Source organism: Oryzias latipes, chromosome 21 (assembly GCF_002234675.1).
Source record: "Oryzias latipes chromosome 21, ASM223467v1".
Classification (NCBI taxonomy): Eukaryota; Metazoa; Chordata; class Actinopteri; order Beloniformes; family Adrianichthyidae; genus Oryzias; species Oryzias latipes.
The window spans coordinates 27,980,050-28,005,124 of record NC_019879.2 but is presented as its reverse complement, the minus strand read 5'-3'; the positions used below and the strand labels follow the sequence as shown (position 1 = coordinate 28,005,124).

General features: G+C 43.6%; 2 protein-coding genes across 3 annotated transcripts in view; one reads left to right on the top strand and one right to left on the bottom strand.

Moving 5' to 3' along the window:
- Nucleotides 1–17,497, bottom strand: part of LOC101170061 (aryl hydrocarbon receptor-like) — a 40,850-nt gene extending 23,353 nt beyond the window's left edge. Inside the window, exon 1 of one of the 2 annotated variants that reach the window (XM_011490013.3) lies at nt 17,423–17,497. In XM_011490013.3, coding sequence (XP_011488315.2) covers nt 17,423–17,454 — 32 coding nt within the window. In that variant the 5' untranslated portion in view covers nt 17,455–17,497. Of the gene's footprint in view, nt 1–6,794; nt 7,799–17,422 lie in introns of those variants that run through there. The other variant, XM_023950680.1, reaches the window with a different exon arrangement.
- On the top strand, nt 17,439–24,478 carry ndufa10 (NADH:ubiquinone oxidoreductase subunit A10). Its single transcript, XM_023950681.1, has 10 exons — nt 17,439–17,589; nt 18,433–18,601; nt 20,039–20,254; nt 20,327–20,413; nt 20,486–20,607; nt 20,675–20,754; nt 21,108–21,162; nt 21,234–21,319; nt 21,424–21,532; nt 24,295–24,478. The coding sequence occupies exons 1-10, from the start codon at nt 17,515–17,517 to the stop codon at nt 24,361–24,363; spliced, it is 1,068 nt and encodes a 355-aa protein (XP_023806449.1). The 5' UTR covers nt 17,439–17,514; the 3' UTR covers nt 24,364–24,478.
- The last annotated feature ends 597 nt before the right edge of the window (nt 24,479–25,075 follow it).

Here is a 25,075-nt window from a genome sequence, read left to right as displayed (position 1 = left end):
GCCTCAACTAACAGCTAACTAATATTAACTTAACAGCTTTTGATTACACCAGCTAAGTGCTAGCATCGAAAACAAACTACTCGATTATAAATTTGTCTGCTCCTGCTATGGAGAAACAAGTCACCATCCATTCAGAATCCACTAAATAAGCATCTTTTTTTTTTAGCTAGTATCGTATGAAAAAAATTCTGCCATCAATCCGGAAAAAAAAGAACGTCTTTTTTGGTTACTGAAGTAGCATCATTTTTTAGCATCATTTTGTATAATTTAGCTAGCTTCGTATAAAAAAGTACTGACTAGCATGTTTGTTCAGAAAACCCAACACCTATGCCTACATCAGGGGTGTCAAACTCATTTTCACTGAGGGTCACATCAGCATAGTGGCTGTCCTCAAAGGGTCAGATATAACTTATGCATGTAGCTAAATGTACTGAAAAAAAATCTAACTACTCCTTAATGTTAAATAACTCATTATTTGTTTACTGTAACTTTTTAAGTGACAATTAAAGTTGCATAGAAAACATATGTTTGCTTGTTACTCTAGCATACATATTTTTAAATTTGTTTCTGTCAGGTCAGGTTATATAGACAGTGTTTAAGTCATAAGGTATGGTTGCCCAATCCAATATTTCAAGTCCAATTCCCCTTAAATATGAATAAATACACACCAATTTTTATTTTTAAGAAATTAAAAACTTTTATGCTTACGCAGGCCACATAAAATGACATGGCGGGCCACATTTGGCCTGCGGGCCTTGAGTTTTGTCCTACGTGTTAGCATCAATGACTAAATAAAGAATGTTTTCACTGGACATTTGTCTGGTCTTAAAATAAAGATGCAAGCCAATATGTCTGTTCCCAAACCTCTAGATGTATCTAGCATATATTTTTGGCTCGGAAAACTATGGATTAACACGTCTCGTCTTAAAAATCTGAAAAAATATTTTAATCTGAATGATTTAATTCCTTTATGTATTATTTGCATAAAGAGGCTGTGATCTTTTTTCTGACAACATGCATTAAATAGTTAGAAACTGTCATCGGTTGCAACCATCATTCAGAAACAGTTCACGAGAATAGAATTAGAACAGTAGATTGACTACGTGAAGACTCAGATTCAACTGATACAAACTTTTTATTTCCTTAAATTAGTTTTGTTAAGCAGTTGTGTAGAAATAACAAGTATAACAAGAGATTGTCAAATCAGTTGTTCCTATTTGTGTCCTGTCATGAACTGATGAATAGATTTATATCCTCCAAACAAAATCTTATCTTTTCAGCCTTTTTCTTAATAGACTCCCGGTCTTTCTTTGTGTAAATCGTGATAATATCCAGACAGCGATGAGGAATCTCCTCCCTGGTTCACGTCTTCCAGTTTCTCCTTGTTGAGTTAGGACTTATCAGTCTTTCAAAAAAAAAATAAAAAATGCTTGAAGACATGATAAAAAGGTGACGCAGAGGCCAGCGTGAACCATGCCTCCCATCAGAAAGAACGCGCCCGTTCCAGCTTTCTGACGGCGCTACCCTCGCAGGCCGTGTAATTGCATGCTGGTGCTTTAGCGTTGGGCCTAAAATGATTCCAGCAGACACAGAGGGCAGGCCTGTCCTGGGCGAGATTAAATTAGTGCACGGCACTATAATTAACTCAGACTGTCCAACGGAGAAGTTCACAAAGCGACCTGCAGGAATGCCGCCGCCGCCACCGATATCAGCAGGACGAGATAAGAAAGGACCAAAACAGGTTCTCTGTGAGTTTTTTAAGCATTCGGATGTGCTAAATAACACGTACACAAATACACCTAATAGTGGGCAAAGGCTGGAACAGAAACCTAAACTCCTCCACCGCCCTGCATCTTTACAACGGCGGAGGAGACGATAAGATTTCAAGGTTTTGAATGGATCGGCCCCTCTGAGGTCAAAGGGTCGACTGCAGTTTACGGCTCCTGAGGTCAAATTTAAAGTTTTTATTTTTATTTTCTGGCTCTTAAATTGACAGATAATGTGTGGTTCTCTCAGTATTTTATTTAATTAAGCTTTTACTATATATTTCTTGGTTTTTAAACACTTTACTTATTTGCAATTTTTAAGCTTATTTAGGTTCAACTTTTAGAGTACATTTCTTTTTCGTCAATAATCTGTGCAATAGATCTAAAAAGATTCTGGATTGAATGAAACCGCCAGCTTTGTTTCAAAAATAAAAGCCTCTCTAACTGGAATACGTCCAGGCGTCATCGTACAGACCGATACACGACTTCCTGTTTTGAACTGTGAACATTAAAGTAAAGTATCCATAGCAACTTGAAAGTACTCCTGTCACGTCCACATTAGCATGTTCGCATTCATTAGCATTTTGGGGGGGTTTAGATCGGAACGGACTTCTACAATTTTAAGACCGCCATCTTTGAGAAGCCACCCCGGGAACTATAGTGAGAGTAAAAAGTATTTGATCCCTTGTGGATTTAGTTGGTTCTTCCAGTAATAAAGACATGATCTTTCTATACTTTTAATGGCAGATGTATTCTAAAATGGAGAGACAAAATAACTTTAGAGAATTTATATTAATTTATTTGTATTTCACTGAGGGAAATAGGTATTTCATCCCTCTATCCAAAAGCACTTAATACTTGGTGGCAAAGCTTTTGTTTGCAAGCACAGCCGTCAAACGTTTGTTGTAGTTAAGGTTAGAACGCATATCAGGGGGAATTTGGTCCACTCTTCTTTGCAGACTCTCTCTAAATTATTAATACAGGGGGAATACTGTACATGATCTACTTTGAACTGTACTTTTTAAACTGATATTCGTTTTATTTCAATATGGCGCCCATGTTTTTCCATACAACTCAAATGACAGATTTTTTAAAAGCACAGCGAATAATTATTTAGTCATAATATGGCCTTTCCGTCCCATTGAGACCAATAATTAGCCTTACAAAAAAAAACAAAAAAACAATGACTATGAAATTATGAAAATTGTCCAATTTGTAGTTTTTAAATGATTTATGGTTAGTTTTTCTACATGCTGCCCTTTTGTAGCTCCATACTTCCGCCATGTCTCCCCTCTCCAGCGCTGGAATAAAAGAGAAGAACAATGAAAGCAGAGGTTCTAGGTTAGGACTGTGACATGAAGCCGGCCTGTTTTTAAGGACCCACAGAGACGAGGTCTGTGCTCGGCAGGCGTCCTGCTAATAAAAAGGAGAATGTGGACAGAGTCTGCAGCGAGCCGGCCGCAGCCTTTTACAGTCGTTCTTAATGGAGGCTTTGTCGGCGCAGGCCAGCTGCCCGACCAGACCAACATCTCCAGAGTCAGACGCTGGCTCGTGATGCATTCTGGGAGTTACAGTTATACATTGTTTATGTTTGTGAAGGAATCCTCATTAGAACACGATAAAACCACATTAAAATGTCTAGAAGTTCAGTGACTTCCCTCATGCTTGACGTGGTCTACTTGACCCGTAATGAACTTTGAGAGCTGAACACACTTAAGCTTTTGGAGGCGGAGCTTGCTGCTGTTCTGCTGTTGGTGCTGATGAGATGCCGCACACAACAATACGAGAGCAGCAGCTCAGATGATCCCGAGCTTGATGCTACCGACCAGACCATGAGGTGAAAGAAGGGACATCTGAACTTCAGCAATCCAACACATCTAGAGACCCATTTCCATAGCGAAACTTTAAGATTCAATGAAGCAAAGCAAAGAAACCAGACGAGGAACCAAATTCAGCTTCACAATTCTGGATCAACCAAACATGGCCCCACTCTAAACATCATTTAGGTCCAGAAAAGACTTTTCCTTTTGTGACTGAATAAATTACGAGACTTAGCGGAGATTTCTGGACCTTATTGAGATTCAGCAGAAGTGTCCGCTGAAAAAAACAGACGGGATGATCAAACTAGGGTTGTGCCGATGGACGATACCATCGTCCACCGTGATGGCTGACTGACCTCACGATGGAGAGACACCATCGTGATGCAACGCCCCCACCATAAGCCGCGGTTACATGTGCAAAATATCTTGATCGGATCAATGATAGGATTAGAATTCAACCGTATACATGGGCACAGAAAAACTTTTTCCGATTATAACAAACGTTCACATGGGTCACACTTTCGGTCGGAATAAATCATTCGCACATGCGCAGTAGTGTTTGAAATACCAGTAGAAGAAATGAGTTCCGCTGAGAGGCTACATACATAGATATCTAGCAGCTAGAAAATATACGAGAGGATCTTCTAAACGTGCTTTTATTAATGTTACGGTTATTATGAAGTGCCTGTTCACTTATCATTTTAATTTTGTGTGGTCAGTGCTTTTTCTGTTAAAGAACGGAGCTGGAAGAAGCCAGGACTAATAAGAGAGGCTAACATGCGCTAACAACATTTAGCCTTTGATGAACATAAAATCTATGTGGGAAACGCTGCAATCTGCATCTTGACTGCACGTAAATAAGTGGGAATAACATCAGCCTTTATTTTGTCGGGACACGACTGGAAACACAAATCCACGAGATTGTTTGAACGGTTTTTAAAGACTGAGGGACATTTCTGCTTTGAAAAGCTCAAACACCGCCCCAAAGCCGCTGTGTGAGCTGGCGGACCGAGCTCTGCTCGAAGACAAAGCACATAACAAAGCATCCTCCCTTCCCCTCAAACACAAAGTCCATCTGCTCTGCTCAGAGACACGGTCGCTCGATCCACCGGCCCACTTGACTAATCAAGTGCAGGAGCGGACTACTTCTTTTCTATTTCGTTTGTTATGTTTTTGTTTGTTAAAGTCACTTCCCTCAGTTTATACTGAGTCATTAGTTGGGAAATAAAATAAATGAAGTGATAAAGTAAAATAACAAATAATAATTATATAATAACAAAAAATTAAAAAATAAGCCCCCCCCCCGGCGATATCATCGTCCATCCCGATGGTTTACTGCAAACATCGTCAACTGCCAATTTAGGGGACATCGCCCAACCAACCAAAGATCGAATTGCTGCAAACTTGCCAGTTATCAGTCAGAACTATATTTGGAGCAAGAATAAACAGGAGGTAATGTGAAAAGCTTAGACTTCTCGTAGAATAATCTATACGTTTGCTGATGATGATGATCTATTTTACTGTTATTAAGAGTTTATTAAAAGACGAAGACCAACTTTCCTTCAGAAAATTAGTTAAATTTTATGATAGTGCATGATACAAATTGAGCAATAGAAGTGAATACAATCGTTTATGTCATTGTTGCATGATGGGTAAAAATGATTAAATTAAACAGAGGATAAACGTTTGATTGAGTTGATGGTATTTTCTGGAAACCGTTTTAACAACAGCAGATCAGAAAAAAATTAAAAACATCTTAAATGAATTGATGCTTTAACTTTTCAAGCGCTTACTTTTTTTGGAAGAGGAACACAAACTTATGGTTCCATACGTAAGATGACGCAATGTCATTGTTGACCGTATCCCAATGAATCACGTCAATCTGGATCTGATCTGACCAGAGTCTCAAGAGAACTGTGGTTTAAAGCCAATACAGTTCAGAAATAAAACCAGACTTTCATAACTGCTAGGAACCAAAACCTGGAGCTAAACAGCTACTAGGTCTTTGGTTACATTAAAACCACTGAGCGGTCCGGTCCGGTTTAGAATGGTCCCGGCAGTTCAGGTGAGCATTTCCTTTCAAATTTGGACCGTCACGGCGCATGTGGGGTGAAGCTCTCAACAACAACAATGGAGGTCATCCAACATGTTTCTGTTTGGTTCTTCATAGATCCAAAACTTTAAATGTTGTTTGAGAGAAGATTGCGGGCAGCGAATAGGAATACAGCCACTTTCTATAGTCATAATGACCTTCAGCTAATCAATTGGTTTCAACAGTAGCTCCGCCCTAACTGGTCCTTTCCATTTTTTTTGGACCTACAACCAATGGGAGCCCAAAAAAACCAAAAAGGTTCAATTTGGTCCAGCTAATAGGTCAGAAAAACCGGACTGGACCTTACCATACCAGACCGCTCAGTGGAAACCAGGAATTAGTCTGCTAAGAACGGAACTGTTTTTTTTGTTTTGGTTTTGTTGTTTATTTTTTAGTATTGGTCTGATTTTGTTAAACAGTGGAATACATTGCGCTCACGCGCACGCGCACGCGCACACACACTCAGACAAATCGAATCTCGTAGAAAGTTCTAGAATGAGTCACTTTTTTCTATTTTAACCTTTTCCGAAAAGTCTACATGCTTTTTTTGTCCTAAGCTAGGACACACGATAAGCAGACGCGCGAGCTCATATCACATTACAATAACAGAGTCCGAGGCGCGCGCGCTCCTGCCTCGTGCCCCTCCCTCGCCGAGCATCGCGTGAGAGCAGCAGCCGAATCTCCAACTTGATTAATGCGCGAGGCCAAGATGTCCGTGCCAGATCCAGAGAAACTCCGTTCTTAAGGTGGCCCCAGAGACGGAGACGGACTAATTGGGAAGAGAGGCAACTTTCTGAGCTCAGAACGGCCTAAAAGATCGCAAGAAAAAAATATTCATACGACCACAACGTTTTCGGTTAATCTCAGAAAGCGAACGTGGCAACAACGTGACCCGGGACAGCCCGCGGTCTACCTTAACTGCAACTCCCTTCACACTCCTAGTTTAAAACGTTATTATTCACCCATAATGACTGAGGTTTTGGGGGAAAGGAGAAATCATTTGGCACTTCGGAATGTTTAAATTGGTTGAACTGTATAAAGTGTACAGTAAAACCGTGGAGTTTGAGCCCCCAGACATAGGCACATGTGTGTGGAGACAAAGCGCGGCGGTCTTACTGCTTGAGGACAGGCTTCTTCCTCTTCTTGTTGGCGTACGTTCCCGGGTTACTCAACATGGTGGCACGCGGCACAACTCCGACCAACTAGTTCCGACACTTTTAATCCATCCACGCGGAGGCAAGTCCAGGTTCTGTCGGCGGTTCACGCAGTCAGGTCCATGTTTGAGGGGAGCAAAAAAAGAAAAGAAAAAAAGTTCGGACTTGGAGACAAAAGAGCCGGGGGGGGGGGGGGGGGGGCAGGCGCCTGCCGCCGCCGCCGTGACAGCTCCTCCGCGGCTGACCTTGGTGGGTGAGACCTCGTAGGAGCGGCAGAAGTGTCGGTGAAGCAGCAGAAGTGAGCCGCCGTTGAACTACTCCGCCTTGTTATTGCGATCCGGAGTCGCTTTCTGTGTCTCACTGACGGGGCGTTTTCAGGAAATGTGTGCAGTTTGTGTGAGCTTAAGGTGGACTGGACTTTTTTTTTTGTTGACAGGCTTTTGTAACATCCGCGTGAAAGAAAAAAAGAAAAAACTAAGGGTCCAACTGCAGCCTGTTATACAACTTCATGCTGAAAAACTTCCCCCTTATAAAACCAACGTTTCCCCTCAAAACATTGGAGTTCACTGCCAAGTTCAACAAAGGCCCAGAAAGCAGCAGAACAATGGAGCAGCGCATAAAGGACGGGGTTAATTCTAGTGATCTGATACCATTGTAACCCCTTTATAGGCAGATTAACTGCAGTTAATAACAGTTAGAGTCAAAACCCCACTCTGAAATTAATCAAGTGTCATTTAATCCCCCAGGAAGGGGTAAATCAGAAGATTTAGCCACTGATGCCTTTGCTCCAGAGCAAAATGCTGCAGCAAAGTGTGATATCTTTGTTTCTGGTGTTTCTGCACACCTGACCTACAGGAAGTGCTTTCTTTTAGATGATTACCAAAACATCTACATGCAGACTTTTCTAATCAACCATCACAAGAAGAAAACAGACGGATGATTAGCAAATATTAATTATATCATGCTATTCTTAAAGTCCCCCTAGGACTTTTTTTAACATTCCCAGTGGTGTTTTAATTATGATTATGACGTTTTTACCCGAAATCCCACAACCTAAATGTCTTAAAAAGCCTTACACCGTGGTCCTGGTGAATACTCGATTCTGATTGGCTGCCAGGTGTATTTTAAAAAGTGATAATGCACACCTTAAAAAAGTAGTTCCGGTCACGTAACTTAAATGTTTTTATTAAAAAAAAAAAAAAAATTAGCTTCACCATCTGGACAAAAATAAGCGGTAAGAGGTGAACTTTCTCTCTAAACTGAAAGTTGTGTAACACCTCGTGATCATCAGCGTATAAGTAAGGGTTAATGGCCGACGAAGTGTGCGTTATTACTTTTTAACGCACGCAGTGGAAGCCTGAACCGGACGGTTGAGTCTGCGAAGTACGTTGAAAAGTGATAATGCATACTTCGAAGGCCATTAACCCGCTTATACCATGGTCACTCACAAAAGCAATACATATGAACCAGTTTTTAGTCCTTAACTCTTGTTTTTTTTTTCGATTTGGATCGCTTTTCTCACAAAAAGTGGACTATTTTTTACGTGATGCGGCGCATCACGTAAAAATAGTCTGCGACGCGACGTACCATGGCTGCAGTCATATGCTGATCTTTCCTATGGGTTGAATAAAGCATCAGTTCAGAGAGAAAGTTCTCCTCTTACCGCTGGTTTTTGTCCAAATGATGAAGCAAAAGGTTGTTTTAAAGAAGCCGGCGCAGTGATACAAAACAGTTAATCTAGGTGACCGGAACGTCTTTTTTCACCATGCGGTTATCAGGTTTTAATGCACACCCAGCATCCAATCTGAATCGAGTATTCACCCGGAATACTATATATATATATATATATATATATTACATATATAGCTTTCCTTTGCTGCTGCACGCGAGGTTGAGCGGCGTGTTGTCACGTTACCGCACTTAGCGTAAGGTTCAGGCTTCCACGGTGTGTGCTAATTTATTACAATGCACACTTTACTGGCCATTACCCCCTACATACATCGTGTCTATCTGAAGCCTCGGTTTCCAAAATCTCCTCTATGTGGGCGCGGCTATTGGTGGTGAGGTGAGTAGCCCTGCCCTTTATCCTCCCTACTCCAAGCTGTGTATTGCATGAGTGAAAAGCATGACGCGGCACCGTCTGACGGTCTCTATTCTCAAAATGTCTTTAGCGATAAACTGTGAAAAGTGACATATTTTTGGTTCCAATGCGCTCCTGGGCTGTTGTGACATCACAACAGCTCATTAATTCAAACCAAATTTCTTTGCAACAGTTTGATTGACAGCGATTTAAAAAGGAGAAATACTTAGAAACTTAATAATGAAATGTTTTTTTTACACTTGTTCTCTTTCATAAGAAATAGGCCACAAAAACTCAAAAGACATGATTTTCATCGGAGGGAAACTTTGAGGCTTTCAGAGTAAACTATAATCATATAAATGATATTACCTTTGGCAGACTAAAGAACACATTATGAAATAATGAAATATGAGTTATTTTTGCTGCTCATTTTCCTACCCAGAAGTAAGACGACTCGATCTCTGAGGCTCCGCCTTTCTTTCCGTGTGGGTGTCGCCCATTTCATGACATCATCCTAGAGCCGGCCTCGGCAGCGTGTCTTGAGTTTGGTCCACGAAAACAAACATCTGAATATTTGCAAAGATGGATGTGGATATTCTGCATATAAGAGGAAAGCGTTCAAGGTGTGTGTGTTAGCCTGGGGGCGGGGCTGACTGTGCAGACTCTTCCCGAAAGGGGCGGATCCTGGGTTTTAGACTTCTCCATAGCAACACATCGATGACATGAGAAGCTGTTAACAAACCTCTGAGATACTTGTGTCCGAATTCCCACCCTAGCCCCTAACTACTAAAAAACTAAGTAGTGCCGTGAATTTTAAAAGGAATTCGGACGCTATGCTCACTACTTTTTTTTTTTTTTTTTTAATGGCAGATATGACGTCATTGATTTCACAAAGTTAAAATCTAGTTATTATGAGCGTTTTGCAATGATCATTTATGAGGCCACTGTCTTCTGAAGATAAAAACGTTGATGATTTATTAAAAAATATTTTGCCAAAAAATGCTCAGACAATGCATTGTGGTCTATATTCACTGATCAGTGAGCATTGATGCACGCTGGTTTTTCGCAGAGACTTCTGGGAAATTTCTAGGGCACTCGATTTGGGAATTGCAGTTTCAGGCAGCACTGCATAGTGAGTAGGGAAGCAATTCGGACATAGCCTGAGATTCATATATTTGAGGCAGGATCTATCTCTACCCATCCAGAAAAGCCAAAGCCCTGACTGGCCTGAACCATCAGACCGGCTTCTGACTTGGAGGAGTCAGATCTCAGTCCATAAAGATCATGAACAGAACTCTTGACAAATGTCATCGCTGCCAGAGTCCAACACGGGAAGAGGCTTGACTTGCCGCCGCCAGTACAAATTACGGTCCTTGACCAAAAACAGACAGCCCTTAGTAAGGGTCCCCAAATCTTGTTGTCCCAGAGCATCTCCAACAGAAAAGACAACATTGAACGCTTCAAATTCACAAAGAACACGATGAATAAATAAGTGAACCTCGAAGTACTCTGGGGACCTGATCCACCGTTCCTCTTGCATCAAAGGTTCCACTAGATTCTCCTCTCCGTTACTCTGAAGTAGACTTTCCTACGGAGGTTGGGTGGTTTGTTCTGTAGTTGGTCCTCCTCATTCTTGAAAAGAAGGACCACCGCCTGGTATATCAGTCCACCAGCTTCTGTTTTGTCCAAACAAATAATAATGTTGAGCATCTTTGAGGCGGGAAACAAAAATCAAGTCAATCTGCGATGTTTCTCCTATTGGGATTGGTCTTTGCCATCCCATCCAGAACTACATCACACCCTCAGGGAAACAAGAGTCTCCAGAAAACATGGAACATTTCTAAAAAGCATGACCACATCTACACTGAAGAGCTGGGGGGGGGGTTCTGTCTGCGTGGAAACAGCAGGGACCGACTGGATCAGCGCTGTGGACCACAACACATTGTACAAAACAAACAGACCTTTTTTTAAACACAGTTTTTTTTAACACCTTTCTTGTATTTTAGCTTTTTTTTTCCTCTTTATTTTTTTAGTGTTTGCAGTTATTCATCCACAGGAAAGTATCTGCTGTTTCTGGCAGCCGGTTGTGGACGATGATTGATCCCTGCTGCCTGTGGCTAAACAGAATCCGTCCGGAGTGTCGGGTTCAGTTTAGGGACGACTCGCATGAAGAAAAACAACAGAAAAAGAAACGTTGTGTGAAACGTGGGTGTTTGATCGTGGTGCTGTTAGAACATTCTTTACGATAATGTCCTGCTGCCAGTCAAGCAGGGACGGACCACGCCCACTCCTCCACACTATGAGGAAATGAAGCTCGCCGCTGTTTACAGAGGCGATGAAGGATGTGAGCGGGCTCCATGAGAACGGGGTTTTGGCCGTCACCGGTGTGTGTTCAGGTGGTTGAAGGTTTGAGGTTACAAATGACTTCCCTCGTATCTCCACACGACGGTGGGACTGGATTCCTGTGAGCGTTCAGGAAACGCCACCTATAAATAACCTATAAATATAAAAAGGATTTTCTCTTTAAGAGGGGAATAAAGTACAAAAGCCTGTGCTGTGAGCTCATCAACGCTCAGACACACAAATTAATGACAACCTTCACCTGGAATGTTGTTCAATTTATGGCAAAAGAGATCCATCAGATTCTGGACTCTTTGGTAATTTAATCTGAAGGTTGGTCCGTTTCTAAAAAGGTTCTGGTTTTACGAGGACGGCCGAGCAATTCGTTCGAGGTGAGGGATGAGGAATTGAACCACAACCTCTGACGGTAAAACCATTTGCTTTTCCGTTTGTCAACCGTTGCCATGACGACTGCTCCAAAGACCCACCAGAGCCGGATTCCAACAGAGCGAGGACTCCTCTATGGGAGACTGCAAAACTGTGGTGGTGGTGGGTTTACAGGGGACCCCCCACCATCGCCACCACTACCACCGTAGACCAGTCGAAAGACAGCAGCAGCTGGAGGCTTTTTTGTTGGCGAGCTTTTCAACAACAGGAGTGAACGTAGGAAATTGTCTCTTCAAAAATTTTATTTTCAGCCAAACTGAAGATCATCCGGTTCAAAGTATCTTCACACTACCCAACCGTCACCTGGTCTTTTACCGTGTCGGTTTAAGTTCCAAAGGAATCGATCAGACCAGTTTGGCGTCCCCGCTGCAGGATTTCTGCGGTTGTTGCTGCTGCAGCAGCTGTCGGGTCTTCTGCTGACCATCAGCGCTCGGAGCTGCCGCGTCCTTTTCAAACAGGCTCAGGCTTGATGAGAAGCAGGACCGCTGCCCTCTGGGAGGAGGAGGAGTTGCGTGTGAAGAACAGGAGGGCAGATTTTTCAGCTGTGAGATGGAAGCGAGCGCCGTGACCCTTCCAGCCGCAGCCCCCATTAACGTGAACGTCAGCTTATTTAACGCCGCCGCTGATTGCTCCTTCTCATTTGCACTCGTGTGGTCAGACGGCTGCGGCGCGGCGTTATTAGCAGAGAAAGCTATTTGTCCGGGAGCCAAAGAGACTCGAGCGGGAAAGCTGAAGGGGTTTGGACACATTTCCCCCAGAAACAAAGCATGCTTCATGAAAGACCACACATGACGTTTTCTCTTCCCCATTTTGTTTTCCTTCAACTTGACTCGGAAACAAAGCAGCTTCTCCGCAAAAATCAGACATTTACAAAGAGTAGCCCCACTCCATAAACGAAAACTACCTTTGGCCACACCCATTTAACACATTATTCCACAGCCTGCAGTGATGATTTATAATGTAGCCAAATGTGTCGCCCGCTGGCAACCAAAAATCCCCTTTTTGGTGCAGTTTGTGTGTCTGTGTATAAAAGGATGTTGCATCTTCTGCCACAGAACACAGAAGATCAGAGCGTCAACGCTCCTTTTGGTGGATCAAAGGACGTTTCATTTCCTTTTTTCCCCCGGCATCATAGCAAAACCCAACAAGTGACACGGAATTCTGTAAATGTGAGCCTTCAATGGATCCAAACCTCTATGGTAACAAAAAACAACAACAATAAGAATACGGGCAGGACGTTTTGAAAAATGCAACATGTAGCGTTTCTGATCTGTGAACGTTTCCATATCAGGATCGTGACGCACGACCAGCACGTTTCTGGCTCAACGCCATAAGAGAACTGGACCGAGTAGAGGCCCGTACACACCGGGACGAATTTCGCGCGCGATATTCGCCGACGTTTAACGCCTCGTGACTAAACAAAGGGCACCAATGAGAGTGTGCACACCGACGCGAAAAAACGCCACGCGTCAAAAAAAAAAAAAAAAAATCGCCTCGGGTTCGTTTTTTTTTTTTTTTGATGCGTCGCGTCGAAATCTATTCGACCAATGAGAATGGCGCTTTTGCACACGTGTCTGGAGCTTCTGAAGTTACAGTAAAACATAACTTGGGGGCGCTCAAACACAAAACTGCCTTGCTGAGCACACATACCAGCGAAGAAGATAGACGCCAAGTAGCGTCTACACTGCCGCGAAGAAATAATGACGGACATTCTAAAATATCCCCTAACCATCATTTCAAACACCAGTTGGAGCTACTGGTGCTTGAAATATTCATGTTTTCTTTGTATGAGTCTGACAAGTGCGTAAATACTTGCTCTCTTCTTCTGAGTGAAAAGCGACTTTAAGAATCGTAAAGTTGCGCAGCGCCACCTTGTGTACAGGAGTATTTCTGTTTACATTAAGCGCCATCTAATGTCAGGGAATGAAATTGCATGTTCGCTCGGCTCATCGTCAGCGAAAATCGCCTGGGTGTGAACACAAAAAACGTGGCGATAAACGCCTGGCGAATATTCGTCCCGGTGTGTATGGGCCTTTAGTGTGACGTCAACCTTAGGAAACGGTTAACTTCCAGCTCTAACCTGGTCAAGTCAATTCAGTCGCCTTTTTCTTGTTACGCTGACGCAGCCATGTTAGAACCAGACATCCTCCATCAGCAGCGACTGGTCCGTTGTTTGAGTTATCGTTCCTCTGGCAACCACTCTCTCCAATCAGGAGTGGGCTTATAAGAATGCCACACCCCCTACCACTTGAAAGGGAGCTACACAAAATCTATCAATAATTTCCAATACTGACATGGTGACCTGGAGGCACCGCCTACTTTAATTAAGGCATCTGATTGGTCAGTTTATGACTTGCTCTATAGGAAATATATCGTGAAACAAAAGGGGATGGTCAAAAATATGTTGGAACCAGAAAGTACTTCCTGTTTGGAATGGCAGGGGGGGGGGGGTCACTCAATCCAGTCCTCGGTCAATGCTCAACACCCTTTGCTGGCTCAACTGCATTGAGGTGGAGCCTGGAGCATCATCTGATTGGTCACAACCACAAAGGAGACGCTTAATATGCCAATTTTCTGCTGATAAACAGTTAACTAAGACATCATCTTTGGTTGAAGCCATTTGAGTGAAACATTCAGCATCTGTACCAGCTCTGTTCATACCAGAACACGACTGCAGGACAAGTCTGGAGGTGGAACATCTACTACGTTCTGCAACGCGATATACAAGTAATACATTGGTGGCACATGCATAAAAAGTCTGTTAGACGTACGTGAAGCTGTCGTGGAAAGACACAAATTTGCGTATCCATCTTGGAAAATGACGCACGTTTGCGTAAGATTTACTTAATCATTGCGTAATAAAAAGCAAAATATGCGTAAACTGCGTAATTCTCAGTCGACCCAAATTTTTGAACAACTCAAAACCCGAAGTCACGTAAAGCCCGTCGGCCAAAACCCTCGTCGACGGACATCTGCGCACGTCGACGAGCAAGAAACACTTATGAGTTACGTCTATCACCCATGTTACACGATAAAAAAAAGACATTTTATACTTGGAAAATGCACAAAATGTACTATAAGACTTTTCACAGTTGCCATGGCAACGGTTTGCTAAGAGCTCAGACTAAATCCTCCCGGTACTATGAGTCATGATGAGTTCACTGGGGATGAATGCAGGAGGTGATTCGCTGTCTGTACTCAAAGCTATCGCAGTCACAGCTGGTATTATTACTTGGGTCGGTTCTGCGCAGGTCCAGAAACCCTCCGGGATGGTTCAGGTGGGATGTTCTCCTCTGGGGGACTCCCCCCTGAAGGCCTCAGTCCTCCTGAAACCTTCACGGCACCTCCAGCTCCAGCGGGAAATCCCACTTTTGGGTCGTTGTCTGGACAAACTGCAAGTCTCCTCCTTGCCGGCTCGGCCCGAGCAACAGAACCTGCAGTGAAACCAGCAGAAACCTGGCAGCGTCTGAGTCAGCAGAGTTCTGACCCGGCCCAGCCCGCCTCCTGGGGCTGCAGCGTGGACCCCTCAAACTGGAGTATTGTTGTTTCACTGCTTCTAAATTACTCGACTTCCTGAAACGGCGTTTCTGTGACCGTGTGGACGGTTTCCAACACGCCGGTCTGAAACGCTGCTGGACTCGTTCCTGGAGGAGAAACCGCACGACGGGAATTCCAGCCAGAACAGTTGGACGGGAAAGCGTGTCGTTGACGCGAGCAGGCCGCGCAATCAGACCCCAAACATTTCATTTTTACATCTGTGGGAAAATCCAACAGTGCCTGCCACAGACGGCCGCTACTGCACATCAAAACAGGTGACTCCGCCCATCACCCACCGTCACCATGACAACCAGGCTCAAAAAAGACCTAAAACTCCAAATGGTTTCTTTTGCCTGCAGTCTCAGAGAGCCTAAACAGAAACTGCTACACACATGACCTCTGACCTTCAGGGAAGCACCAACCTCCACCCACCAAGAAGGCAAAGGTTCAAATCTCAGTGCTGACAGTCATTAGGCTGGACGCTTGATCAGATCCGGACTTAAACTGTGTCAAACCTGTAACTCGTTTAAGGGAAAAAGCATCCGCCAAACCAATAAATGCTTTTCACTTTAAAAGGATTAAACTATATTGATCCCATGAGAAAAAGTCTTGTTACAGCAGATTTAAAAAAACAACAGGAAATTACAGAACTAGGTCATTAATAAAAGAAAACAATTGAAAAACTATAGAACTTTTTCTTATGTAAAGAGCTCAATATTGATGGTTACACACCATCACTTCTCTAGCAATAATTTTACAAATAAAATTTATAATAAATTATGATTTAGCACATAAACGTTTTAAAGTAGTTTGGGTTTCTTTTGAACATTTTTAGATTCTGGACGTCAGGAATGTTTCTTTATAGCAACTTGATATGAAGGTTCCTTTCATTCATTCATTCATTCATTCTCTACCGTTTTATCCCTTTCTGGGTCACGAGGCTGCCAGAGCCAATCCCAGCCATTTGTGGGCGAAGGAAGGGTACACCCTGGACTGTTCGCCAGTCTGTCACAGGGCCACAAACACACACACATTCACTCTCACACCTAGGGACAATTGAGAGTTGCAAATTGACCTATGAAGCATGTTTTTGGGAGGAAGCTGGAGAGAACCCACACATGCATGGGGAGAACATGCAAACTCCACACAGAAAGGTCCCCCACTGACGTTCTGTTTCAGGTCCCCCAGCCGGGCCTTGAACCAGGGGCCTTCTCGCTGTGAGGCAAGAGCGCTGACCACTGCACCACTGTGCAGCCTTGGAGGTTCCTTATTTTGTGAAAAGTGCTTTTTTTCATAACATTGTAAAAAAAAAATATATATATATATATATACATACATATATATATATATATATATATATATATATATATATATATATATATATATATATATATATATATATATATATATATATATAATTTTTTTTCTTTTCTTCGAAGAATAACTCAAAATTATGCTGCTATAGGTTAAAACAATTCCATAAATTCATTTTGTTTTTTTATCTATGTATTTTAATGCTAAAACTAAACCCAATTACTTCCATAGATAAGGAATTAATGAAAGAAAAAGGCAACATTCGTACGTGGAAAAACAAAAAAAAAAAACTATTTTGTTTGTGATTTTTTTGCTTCTTTCTTGCATTTATATTTTTGTTCTTAAATTAAAGGTGTATTTTGACATTTTTCCAGTAAGAACAGGTCTGACCAAAAATGTATTTATATTTATGAGCAAAATATTTGCTCATTAACCTAAAAACCTTAAAAACTAAAATAGTTTAAAAAGAATTTCCTTTTTCTCTTAGGGTTTTAATGCAGCATCTTAAATCCGCATATTTCTTAATTTTAGTAGAATTAAATCTAACAATGCTCTACTTTCGTCTTGTAAAAGTTTGATTAGATTTTTCTTTGTCACTGCATTGCTTACAAAGGCCAAAGAATCAATGGCGCCCTCTGCTGTTTGATTTGCTGAAATGCCGCTGTGATTGGTGAGCGGGGCAGAGGGTGTCCCATCATCCCTACAAGGAATTCAGTCAAATTTATTTTTTCTTTGTGTTGTAAAGAAGAAAACATGGCGACAAAATGTATAATTAAACTGTAGAACGTCATTTTGATCGAGTCAATTTATAAAAGTTAGAATAAAAACGTTTTTTCCTCCCGTTAAAAAGTGGATTTAAGACAGGCACTCACCGGGCAGCCTCAGACGTCTGCTGGACCCCCATCGTGACGTCACAGGGCCTCGGTGTTGTGGACCTCAGGTCACTGTTAGAGGACGCTGAACCATGGCTCTAAGGGTGACCCGCCTGCTGCTCCCAGCGGGGGGTTTCGCTCTCGAAGCGGGGCGCGCGGCCCAGAAGGTGAGCCCCGGAACCGAACCGGTACCTCCCGGTTTAAGCGTCGCGAAATCCCCGACTCACAAGGGCAGGCTAACGCCGCTAGCAAAGTTAGCACCGCTTCTGCTCACTAGTTTTTTTCCGATCCAAACTGGGACGTAACTTGAATCAAAAGGAATTTTTGAAAGTACAAACATCATTTTTCCCTCAAAGAAAAGGTCTCGCGAGCTTTAAACATTCGGCACAGCTGGACTCCATCTTTGTTTCCCATCATTCCTACATTTGAGAAACCGGAGCTATAGTTTGACTGTGGACAGCAGCGTCCTGCATGTTTCCATGCCACTCTAGTTCAGCTCACCGTCTTCCTTTGCAAAAACATTATAAAGGCTGCAATTAAAACCAGCTGCGTTTGAGTGCAGCGTGGAATTCTGGGATGGAAAACATGCCGGATGGTGTTTTGCGAGGACCTGAACTGAGGATTCTTGCTGGAAGGCATAAGAAACATCCGCAGTTTCCTCTTGAAGCATGTTCAAATATTATTTAGAATGTAAACTATGTAAGTGACTAAATAGGCTGTTTAATGAACAATGTTATTCATTAAGAAACAGTTTGTTATATTTTAAACTAAATAAACAAAACCCAGAAGTTTCTCAATGCAAATAAAGTTAGATCTGTTATATGTGGAGCAGAGTCTACTTTATTTAAAAACAAACTAGAAAATGTTAGTTTCTCAGGAATGTAAATAATTATAATCTCTACAATCTGAGACCCAACTCGCCCCTCAGAGCTGATTTACCCCCAAAAGCCTCATCCAGAGGGTTCTGCTGCACTGTTGCCTCGGATGAACGAACCCGTTTGCTTCTGCAGGCGAGGCTTCACGTGAGCGCCGCCAGGCGTCTGGAGTACGGCTGGTGGGCGTACGCCCTCGGGGAGAGGACCACGCCCCGACTGACGCAGTACAGCAAGATCATCTCTGTGGATGGAAACCTGGCCTCAGGAAAAGGAGCGCTGGCCCAGAAGCTCGCCGACAAACTGGGTGAGTTGGCGTGGGCCGGAACCGGACGTCTCCGGGTCTGAGCCGGCAGAGACAGAGAATCGTCAGTTAGGCGGCGACGCGATTCACTGATCAAATCCGGATTCTTACCAGAAATGGAACATTTATCACCATCAGCTGGTGCCAAACGTCACAAAAGACGGTGGAAACGTCCTTAACACCCAGTGAAGACGCAAAAAAAAGTTTGTTTTTTTCTCCACATCCTCTGTTCTGCATCCGTCACAAACTGTAGAAGTGGAACCGTCTGTGAGGGGAAAAAAACTACCAAATTACATTCCAACATATGATAAATAATCTTTGCTAGAAGTTCAGCTTCAGAGAGGCTTTTCAAGACAACAGGAAACGCGGCAGCATGTTTAAAAAACCTCTGATGAAAATCATCTTTTCGGGGTTTTTAACAAGTTCTTGTCACATTTTTCTGATGACGAAGGGCAGATTAGGAAAATTAAGCTAAAAATTACTTTTCTGAGTATTTCTCTACTCAAATTGCTGTGAATCAGGAGCAGATGAAAAGAGGCCGTTTGAAAAAGATCGTATTCGTGACCTAGAAAATACTCTGGGCGGGGCCACAAGCTCCCTGCTCCGCCCCTTTCCGATGCACCCTCTGTCAGACAAACAGATCCGTGAACGTCTTTGTTTTCCTCATCTGAGCTGGAATCTGGATCAGAACTGGACGGCTGGATTGCTCTGATATCGCTCACTACATTTTTGAAAGTTAGAAGCCCCGCCCACCCAGAGGTGAATTTCTGATTAACTACTAAGCTCTGCAGAAACGTTGTCCTTGAAAATTTTGCCTAAAAATGAAAAACCACTGGAAAGGCTTTGAAAACAGATACGACACTCGATCGTTTTACTTTGAAAATCAGAACCTGCCGTGACCCTTTATTTTAGATTTATTTATTTGCGTTGACAGCATTCGCTTTGTTTAGTTTAGACATTTGAAATTACTCTGAGATGGATTTTTTTTTTTTTTTTTAAAGCGATTCTTGCTTTTTTTTTTTTACACTCTACTTGATTCAAAAAGATCGTGAATCTGCGATCAGACGTTAATGAAGAAGCTGCAGGTGACGTAAAGAGTCTTCCAGAATGAAAACTCTGCAAGCTTCAGCACATCTTCATATCCAATCGTACTGGAACCGACGCCCTTTTATTTATCCTTTTAGCTTCCACTGTATTATTATTTAATGTCATTTCGAATTTTTTCAATTCTTTAATTTATGGCTGATTTTCATCTTGTGTACTCTGTTATTGTGTAGCATTTGTGAGTTTAATGCTTGATTGGACTGTGAGTCTCTGTACAAACAGTTACAAAACTTTAAAAAAGAAATTCTGTTTCAAACTCATAAAAAATGTTGCATTTATTAATCTGCTCGCCGGCGTTCGTCTGTGGGGTTGTTGGTTCAACGCTTGCACCTGCAGGGATGCTCTACATGCCTGAAGCCGACAACTTCTACCTGGACAAGATGTCCGGGGAGGCGGAGCCTCTGCCGCTGGACTTCAACGGGATGTGCAGTCTGGAAAAGTTCTACACGAATCCGAAGGCGGCGGACGGGAACAGCTACCGGCTGCAGATGTGGATGTACGCCATGAGGCTGCTGCAGTACTCCGACGCCATCGAACACCTGCTGAGCACAGGTGAGAGCCTGCGGTCATGTGATCTGAATCAGGAAGTGAGTTCTCCTCCTCACCTGCTCTGTGGTCCCGCAGGTCAGGGAGTCATCCTGGAGCGCTCCCCGTTCAGCGACGTGGTCTTCCTGGACGCCATGTTCAAGCAGGGGTACATCAGGAAGGAGTGTGAGTGACGCCGGCGCCTTCCCGCCGCCGCCAGGAGGAAGCCGCGCTGATTTAGACCTTTGTTTCCTGCAGGCGTGCAGCACTACGACGAGATCAAGAACATCAGCATCTGCGAGTTCCTGCCGCCGCACCTCGTGGTGTACGTGGACTCGCCGGCCGAGGAGGTGCAGAAGAAGCTCCGGCAGAGCGGGAAGGTACGGCGCCGGCGGGGAGGCGTTTCGGCTCCGCTCCGCTCGGGCTCAAACTAACGACCCTTTTCAGCCTTACCTGCAGAACGTTCCTCTGGAGTACCTGAAGAGCATCGAGGAGTCCTACAAAAAGACTTTTCTCCCTGAAATCAGGTTAGAAATCCCCAAAAGCTTCACACGTTTCACCCTCGTGGTTCTCGTTCACGAAAATCTGGAATCTTTTAAATTAAAAAAAAAAATGAAAATTTTTCTTTGTCGACACATCAATAAAATGTAAAATAGTCATTTTTGTTAAGAATCAGCGTTAAAAAGTTAAAGGTAGTCAGTTTAGACCACAGGAAGTCCTTCTGTCAGAGATTAAAGGAAATGCTTTAGAGAGGAAGAACTTCCCTGGATTTTCAAAATAAAACATGACAGGTGAAGTGTTCAAAAGGCTGTGATGAAGGATGAAGGACATGAGACGGTTCTGCAGATGTTGCTCCAAACTTTTCTTCCTTATCTTGCAGGGAAAAAGCCGAGGTGCTGACCTACGACGCCACGGAGGCGCAGGACGTGGAGCGGGTGAGTCCACCGCCGGAGTCTTTTCCAACCTTTCCGTCTGCAGCGGCGTTGACGCCCTGCCTGTCCTGCAGGTGGTGGAGGACATCGAGTACCTGAAGTTCGAGAAGGGGCCGTGGTTGGAGCAGGACGACGTCAGCTATCATCACATGAGGATGCTGTGAGTTCCTCGCCCGCGACCAGCACCCGAACACGCCGCTTCGGGGCCGCTCCTCTTCGTGTTCAAAGACTTTGGGGGTAAAAGTTCCCGATTCTGTGTTTCAGTGCGGAGGACAAACACAGGGTGGCCACGCTGACGCACATACCCAGGTTCCTGCCGGAGATCACCATCGGGGCGCACGACTATGACGAGAAATACTACGCCTACAGAGCAGTGAGTCCGCTCCGCTTCACAATCTAGAATGTTGCAGCAAAAAAAAAAAAAAAATGGAGTTCTGTAGAGGATCAAAGCATCTGAACCGGTGACCCGCTCTGCTAGTGACCCGCTCTGATAAGCTCCTCCCACTAGAGCTTGTTGGAGGAAGTACTTCAGATGTTTACGTTGTGAAACGACTTTACCTGCATGTTATGGGAGGAAAGGGAAGGGGAACGGTCAGAAAACGCGGCTGTGTTTGTTATGGCTTGTTGTAAACAAACAGAGCTGCAGCATAAAGCGAGATGATTTTCTAAACATGCTTTTATTATTGTTATGATTATTATTAAGTACCTGTTCGCTCATAATTTCTAAATCTGTGCGGTCAGTGCAGCACTGTGCATCCCGGCTGCACATATATATGTGGGAATAACACCAGGCTTTATTTTATCTGGACACAACTGGAAACACAAATTCACCTGATTGTTTACACGGTTTCTCAGGACTGTGGGCCGGCGTTTCTGCATTCATGCCAGGTCACACACCGTCCTCTACCAGTCCGTTTTTATTTATTTTATCCGTTTACGTTTATTCCGATTGCTTTTGTCCACATAAACGCAGCTATTAATATGTATTTAAAAAAAACGTTTTCTTTTCTTTAGAGAAGCGATAAAATGAAATCATATGTTTCTAGAATAAAAGAGATGTTTAAATTTTCTATATCATAATATTTATTTACCAATTTGGAAAATATTTTTGCGTAATGTAAATTTGTGGCCTCTATTGAACTTTTAAATCGAATTCAACTGAGATGTTTGTTTGGGAGATCCTCAGGGTTCTGTTCTGGGGTTTTTTTGTTTGTTTTTTTGCGGTCCTTTCATTTCTTTGAGGCCAACGTTTCACCTAACGGCGACATTTTTCAATTCTTCCGTGATTCTTTGAGTTCGTCAGTTGAAGGAGTGTGTAAAGTTTGTACCCCCAGTTTTGAAGTTTGAGTACAGAGACGCCGCCTCAAACCTGCTGACGACGGCAAACGGGTATTTGTGGATCTGCCCTTTCTGCCTCTGCGTTTGCTCATTGGCTCTGGATAAATGTGATGCCAGAGACTCTGATGGTGGAATTTTACCTCCGTGGAGCTCCTCCCTCCTTCAGCGTCTCGTCTTCCCGCTCCGGTTTTCAGTGAATTATGGCGCCGCTCGTCGTTACAAATGTCAGAAAGTGGGATTTTTCTCTCCGCCCGCCCGTGTCGGCGCTCTTCTGGGGAAACATTTGCGTTGACCTTTCCGGCGTATCGATTGCAGACGGGTTTGTCCCCTCCTGCTGAACGGGCCGAGCCGCCTAGCGCAGCAGGGGGGTCGCGACCTGACATTTCGCTGCGAGAACAACGGCGGCAAAACCCGCTGCTGAGAATGGCGCCGCTCCCGATTAAAAAGGAGGGAATATTCAGAGCAGTTATGCTGCATTCAAAGACCGCTGGGAGCTTTCCCTTCTATAAATATCTGCCTCTCCTCCACTCAAACTCAAATCTTTCTTCAAGTTGCTACTTAAAAACACCCAAATAAGTTGAAGGAAGTTGCAAAAACGTAAAAATTTTGTAAAATAATGAGAATCACCTTTTTTTTTCTACCAAAGTTTTTCAAAATAAAAATCTCTGAATTAAAGATTTCAGATAAAAACATGACTTTAGTTTAAAGCTGATGTCATGATAATCTGATGTTTTTTTTTCCTCCGGACATGTTCACACTGCGCTCTTTGGTCCAGAGCATCCTGAACCTAAACTTCATGCTGCTCATTGTGTTTCTGTAGAAGGTCAGAAGATCCAGGAGTGAAGGTGGTCCTTACTGGTCAGAAACGCACGTTTAGACGTGACAAGATGAAACCTCAGAGGAGCGCCACCTCATGTCAAACTGTGGTTCTACAGATGACAGGAAGTTTTCCTGCGACGCCCCCAAAACGGATGACAAGGAGGCTCCGCCTCCAAATGAAGGCCAAAGGTCCAGTAGAGCGGTCGTCTTTGCTCTGAGGAAGCTTCGACAACATTTTAAAAACAAAGCTTGGTAAAGGTGGAGCTTCTGAAGAATCACACCATCAAAAACCAATTTTCCCAGAATGCCACTGGCCAGCGAGGCTTTAAGAATAAGTAAAAAGTTTACAGCAAGTTGACAATTTTCTGTTGTGGGTCTCTGTTCGCCCGGGCACATTTGGAGGCGTGATCATTGACTGATAGGAGGGTCTCAACGATTGTTTGAAATCGGACGGTGGCGGGCAGCGCGGGCGCTCGATGAGGGCTGCTGACGTGGGCCGGGTGCCCGGCAATGACCGATGTCAATATGACAAAGCCGGCCACCGTGGGTCCAAATGGGTAGACGGCATCACTGCTGCACAAAACTCATCGTGGCGTTGATGGAAGAACATTGGGCGAAGGCGTTGTTGGGTGAGGTCGTGGTTGCAGTGCAGACTGTTGCTCGGACAGTGACTGTTCATGTGCTACCGGGCGGCCGCCGTCTGGAGACCCTGTGGCCGCCTACGTTTACAGTGACTTCCTTCGTGACCACGCCACCGATTTTCCCCAAAAAATGGGCCAGCGGCTTGAGATGTTGAAAGATTCTGCCGATGCCTCCCCATCGCGCGGTGGCCGTTGTTTCTGTGACTGTAGCATAACCGGAAAAAAACAAAAAACTCTGTGTGAAATCCACATTGTTTCCACGGCAACTAATGTTTGTACCTGCTTCTCAAACAAGAGTCGCGTCAAACAAACGTCTGTTTTTTTTTTTCTTCCGCAGCTTCCTGGGAAGAAATATGCACCGGGCTACAATGAAGACGCTGGAGACAAACTCATCTGGTTCAAGTGAACGCCGTGCCCTTTGGACGGATGGTTGCCATGGACGCGGTCGCTCGATTGTACATCCTAAATGTTATATATATATATGTGTGTGTTGGAAGAATAAATTTGGATTTCAAAGCCTTTCTGAGTGTTGATCTTCCTGAAGCTGCTGAAGAAGAGGAGCTGCAGGGTTGGAGAAGCCTGAAGATGAAGAGCTTACGTGCGCACTCTAACGTGCACGGAAGAGTGGAGACACACTCCGGTCGTTCGGTTACGACCGAACATCTGACCGCAGATTTTAACTTCTCTAACGAATTCTAGATTCTTTTACTTTATTTAATTTTTTAACTTTGTCTCCTTTATTTTTGTGTCTCATCATTTTCATAACCCTTGTGCTATCTTAGATGAGCCCACCCTCACATTGGCGTGTTCTCCCTACCATGATAAAGGTGGAAAGATTTCATGTAATCCATGGACACCAGTGAAGATCACAAATCATTGAAGAAAAAAGGTTCAGAGCACTGTCTAGTGGGTCTAGATGACCCAACTCCCAATGTTAGGGGGTTACAAGGTCAAAGTTCACTTGCATCGCGCTGCTTTACTGAGGAGGTGCTAAATTGGATCAATGTGGAGTCGGAAAGCTTTCCAGATGTTCCCACTTGCATTAGAACGTCTTTTAACGCTCTGAGGTCAGACACTGATGCCCCAAACTTCTGGACGGAAGAGAAAAGGTCACAGGC

Bases quoted from the DNA above. Each gene is read 5' to 3' on its own strand.
- ndufa10 (XM_023950681.1), top strand. From the start codon at position 17,515: ATGGCTCTAAGGGTGACCCGCCTGCTGCTCCCAGCGGGGGGTTTCGCT. The intron at 20,255-20,326 runs GTGAGAGCCTGC...GTGGTCCCGCAG, and splicing joins CGAACACCTGCTGAGCACAG to GTCAGGGAGTCATCCTGGAG. The intron at 21,163-21,233 runs GTGAGTCCACCG...CCTGTCCTGCAG, and splicing joins AGGCGCAGGACGTGGAGCGG to GTGGTGGAGGACATCGAGTA.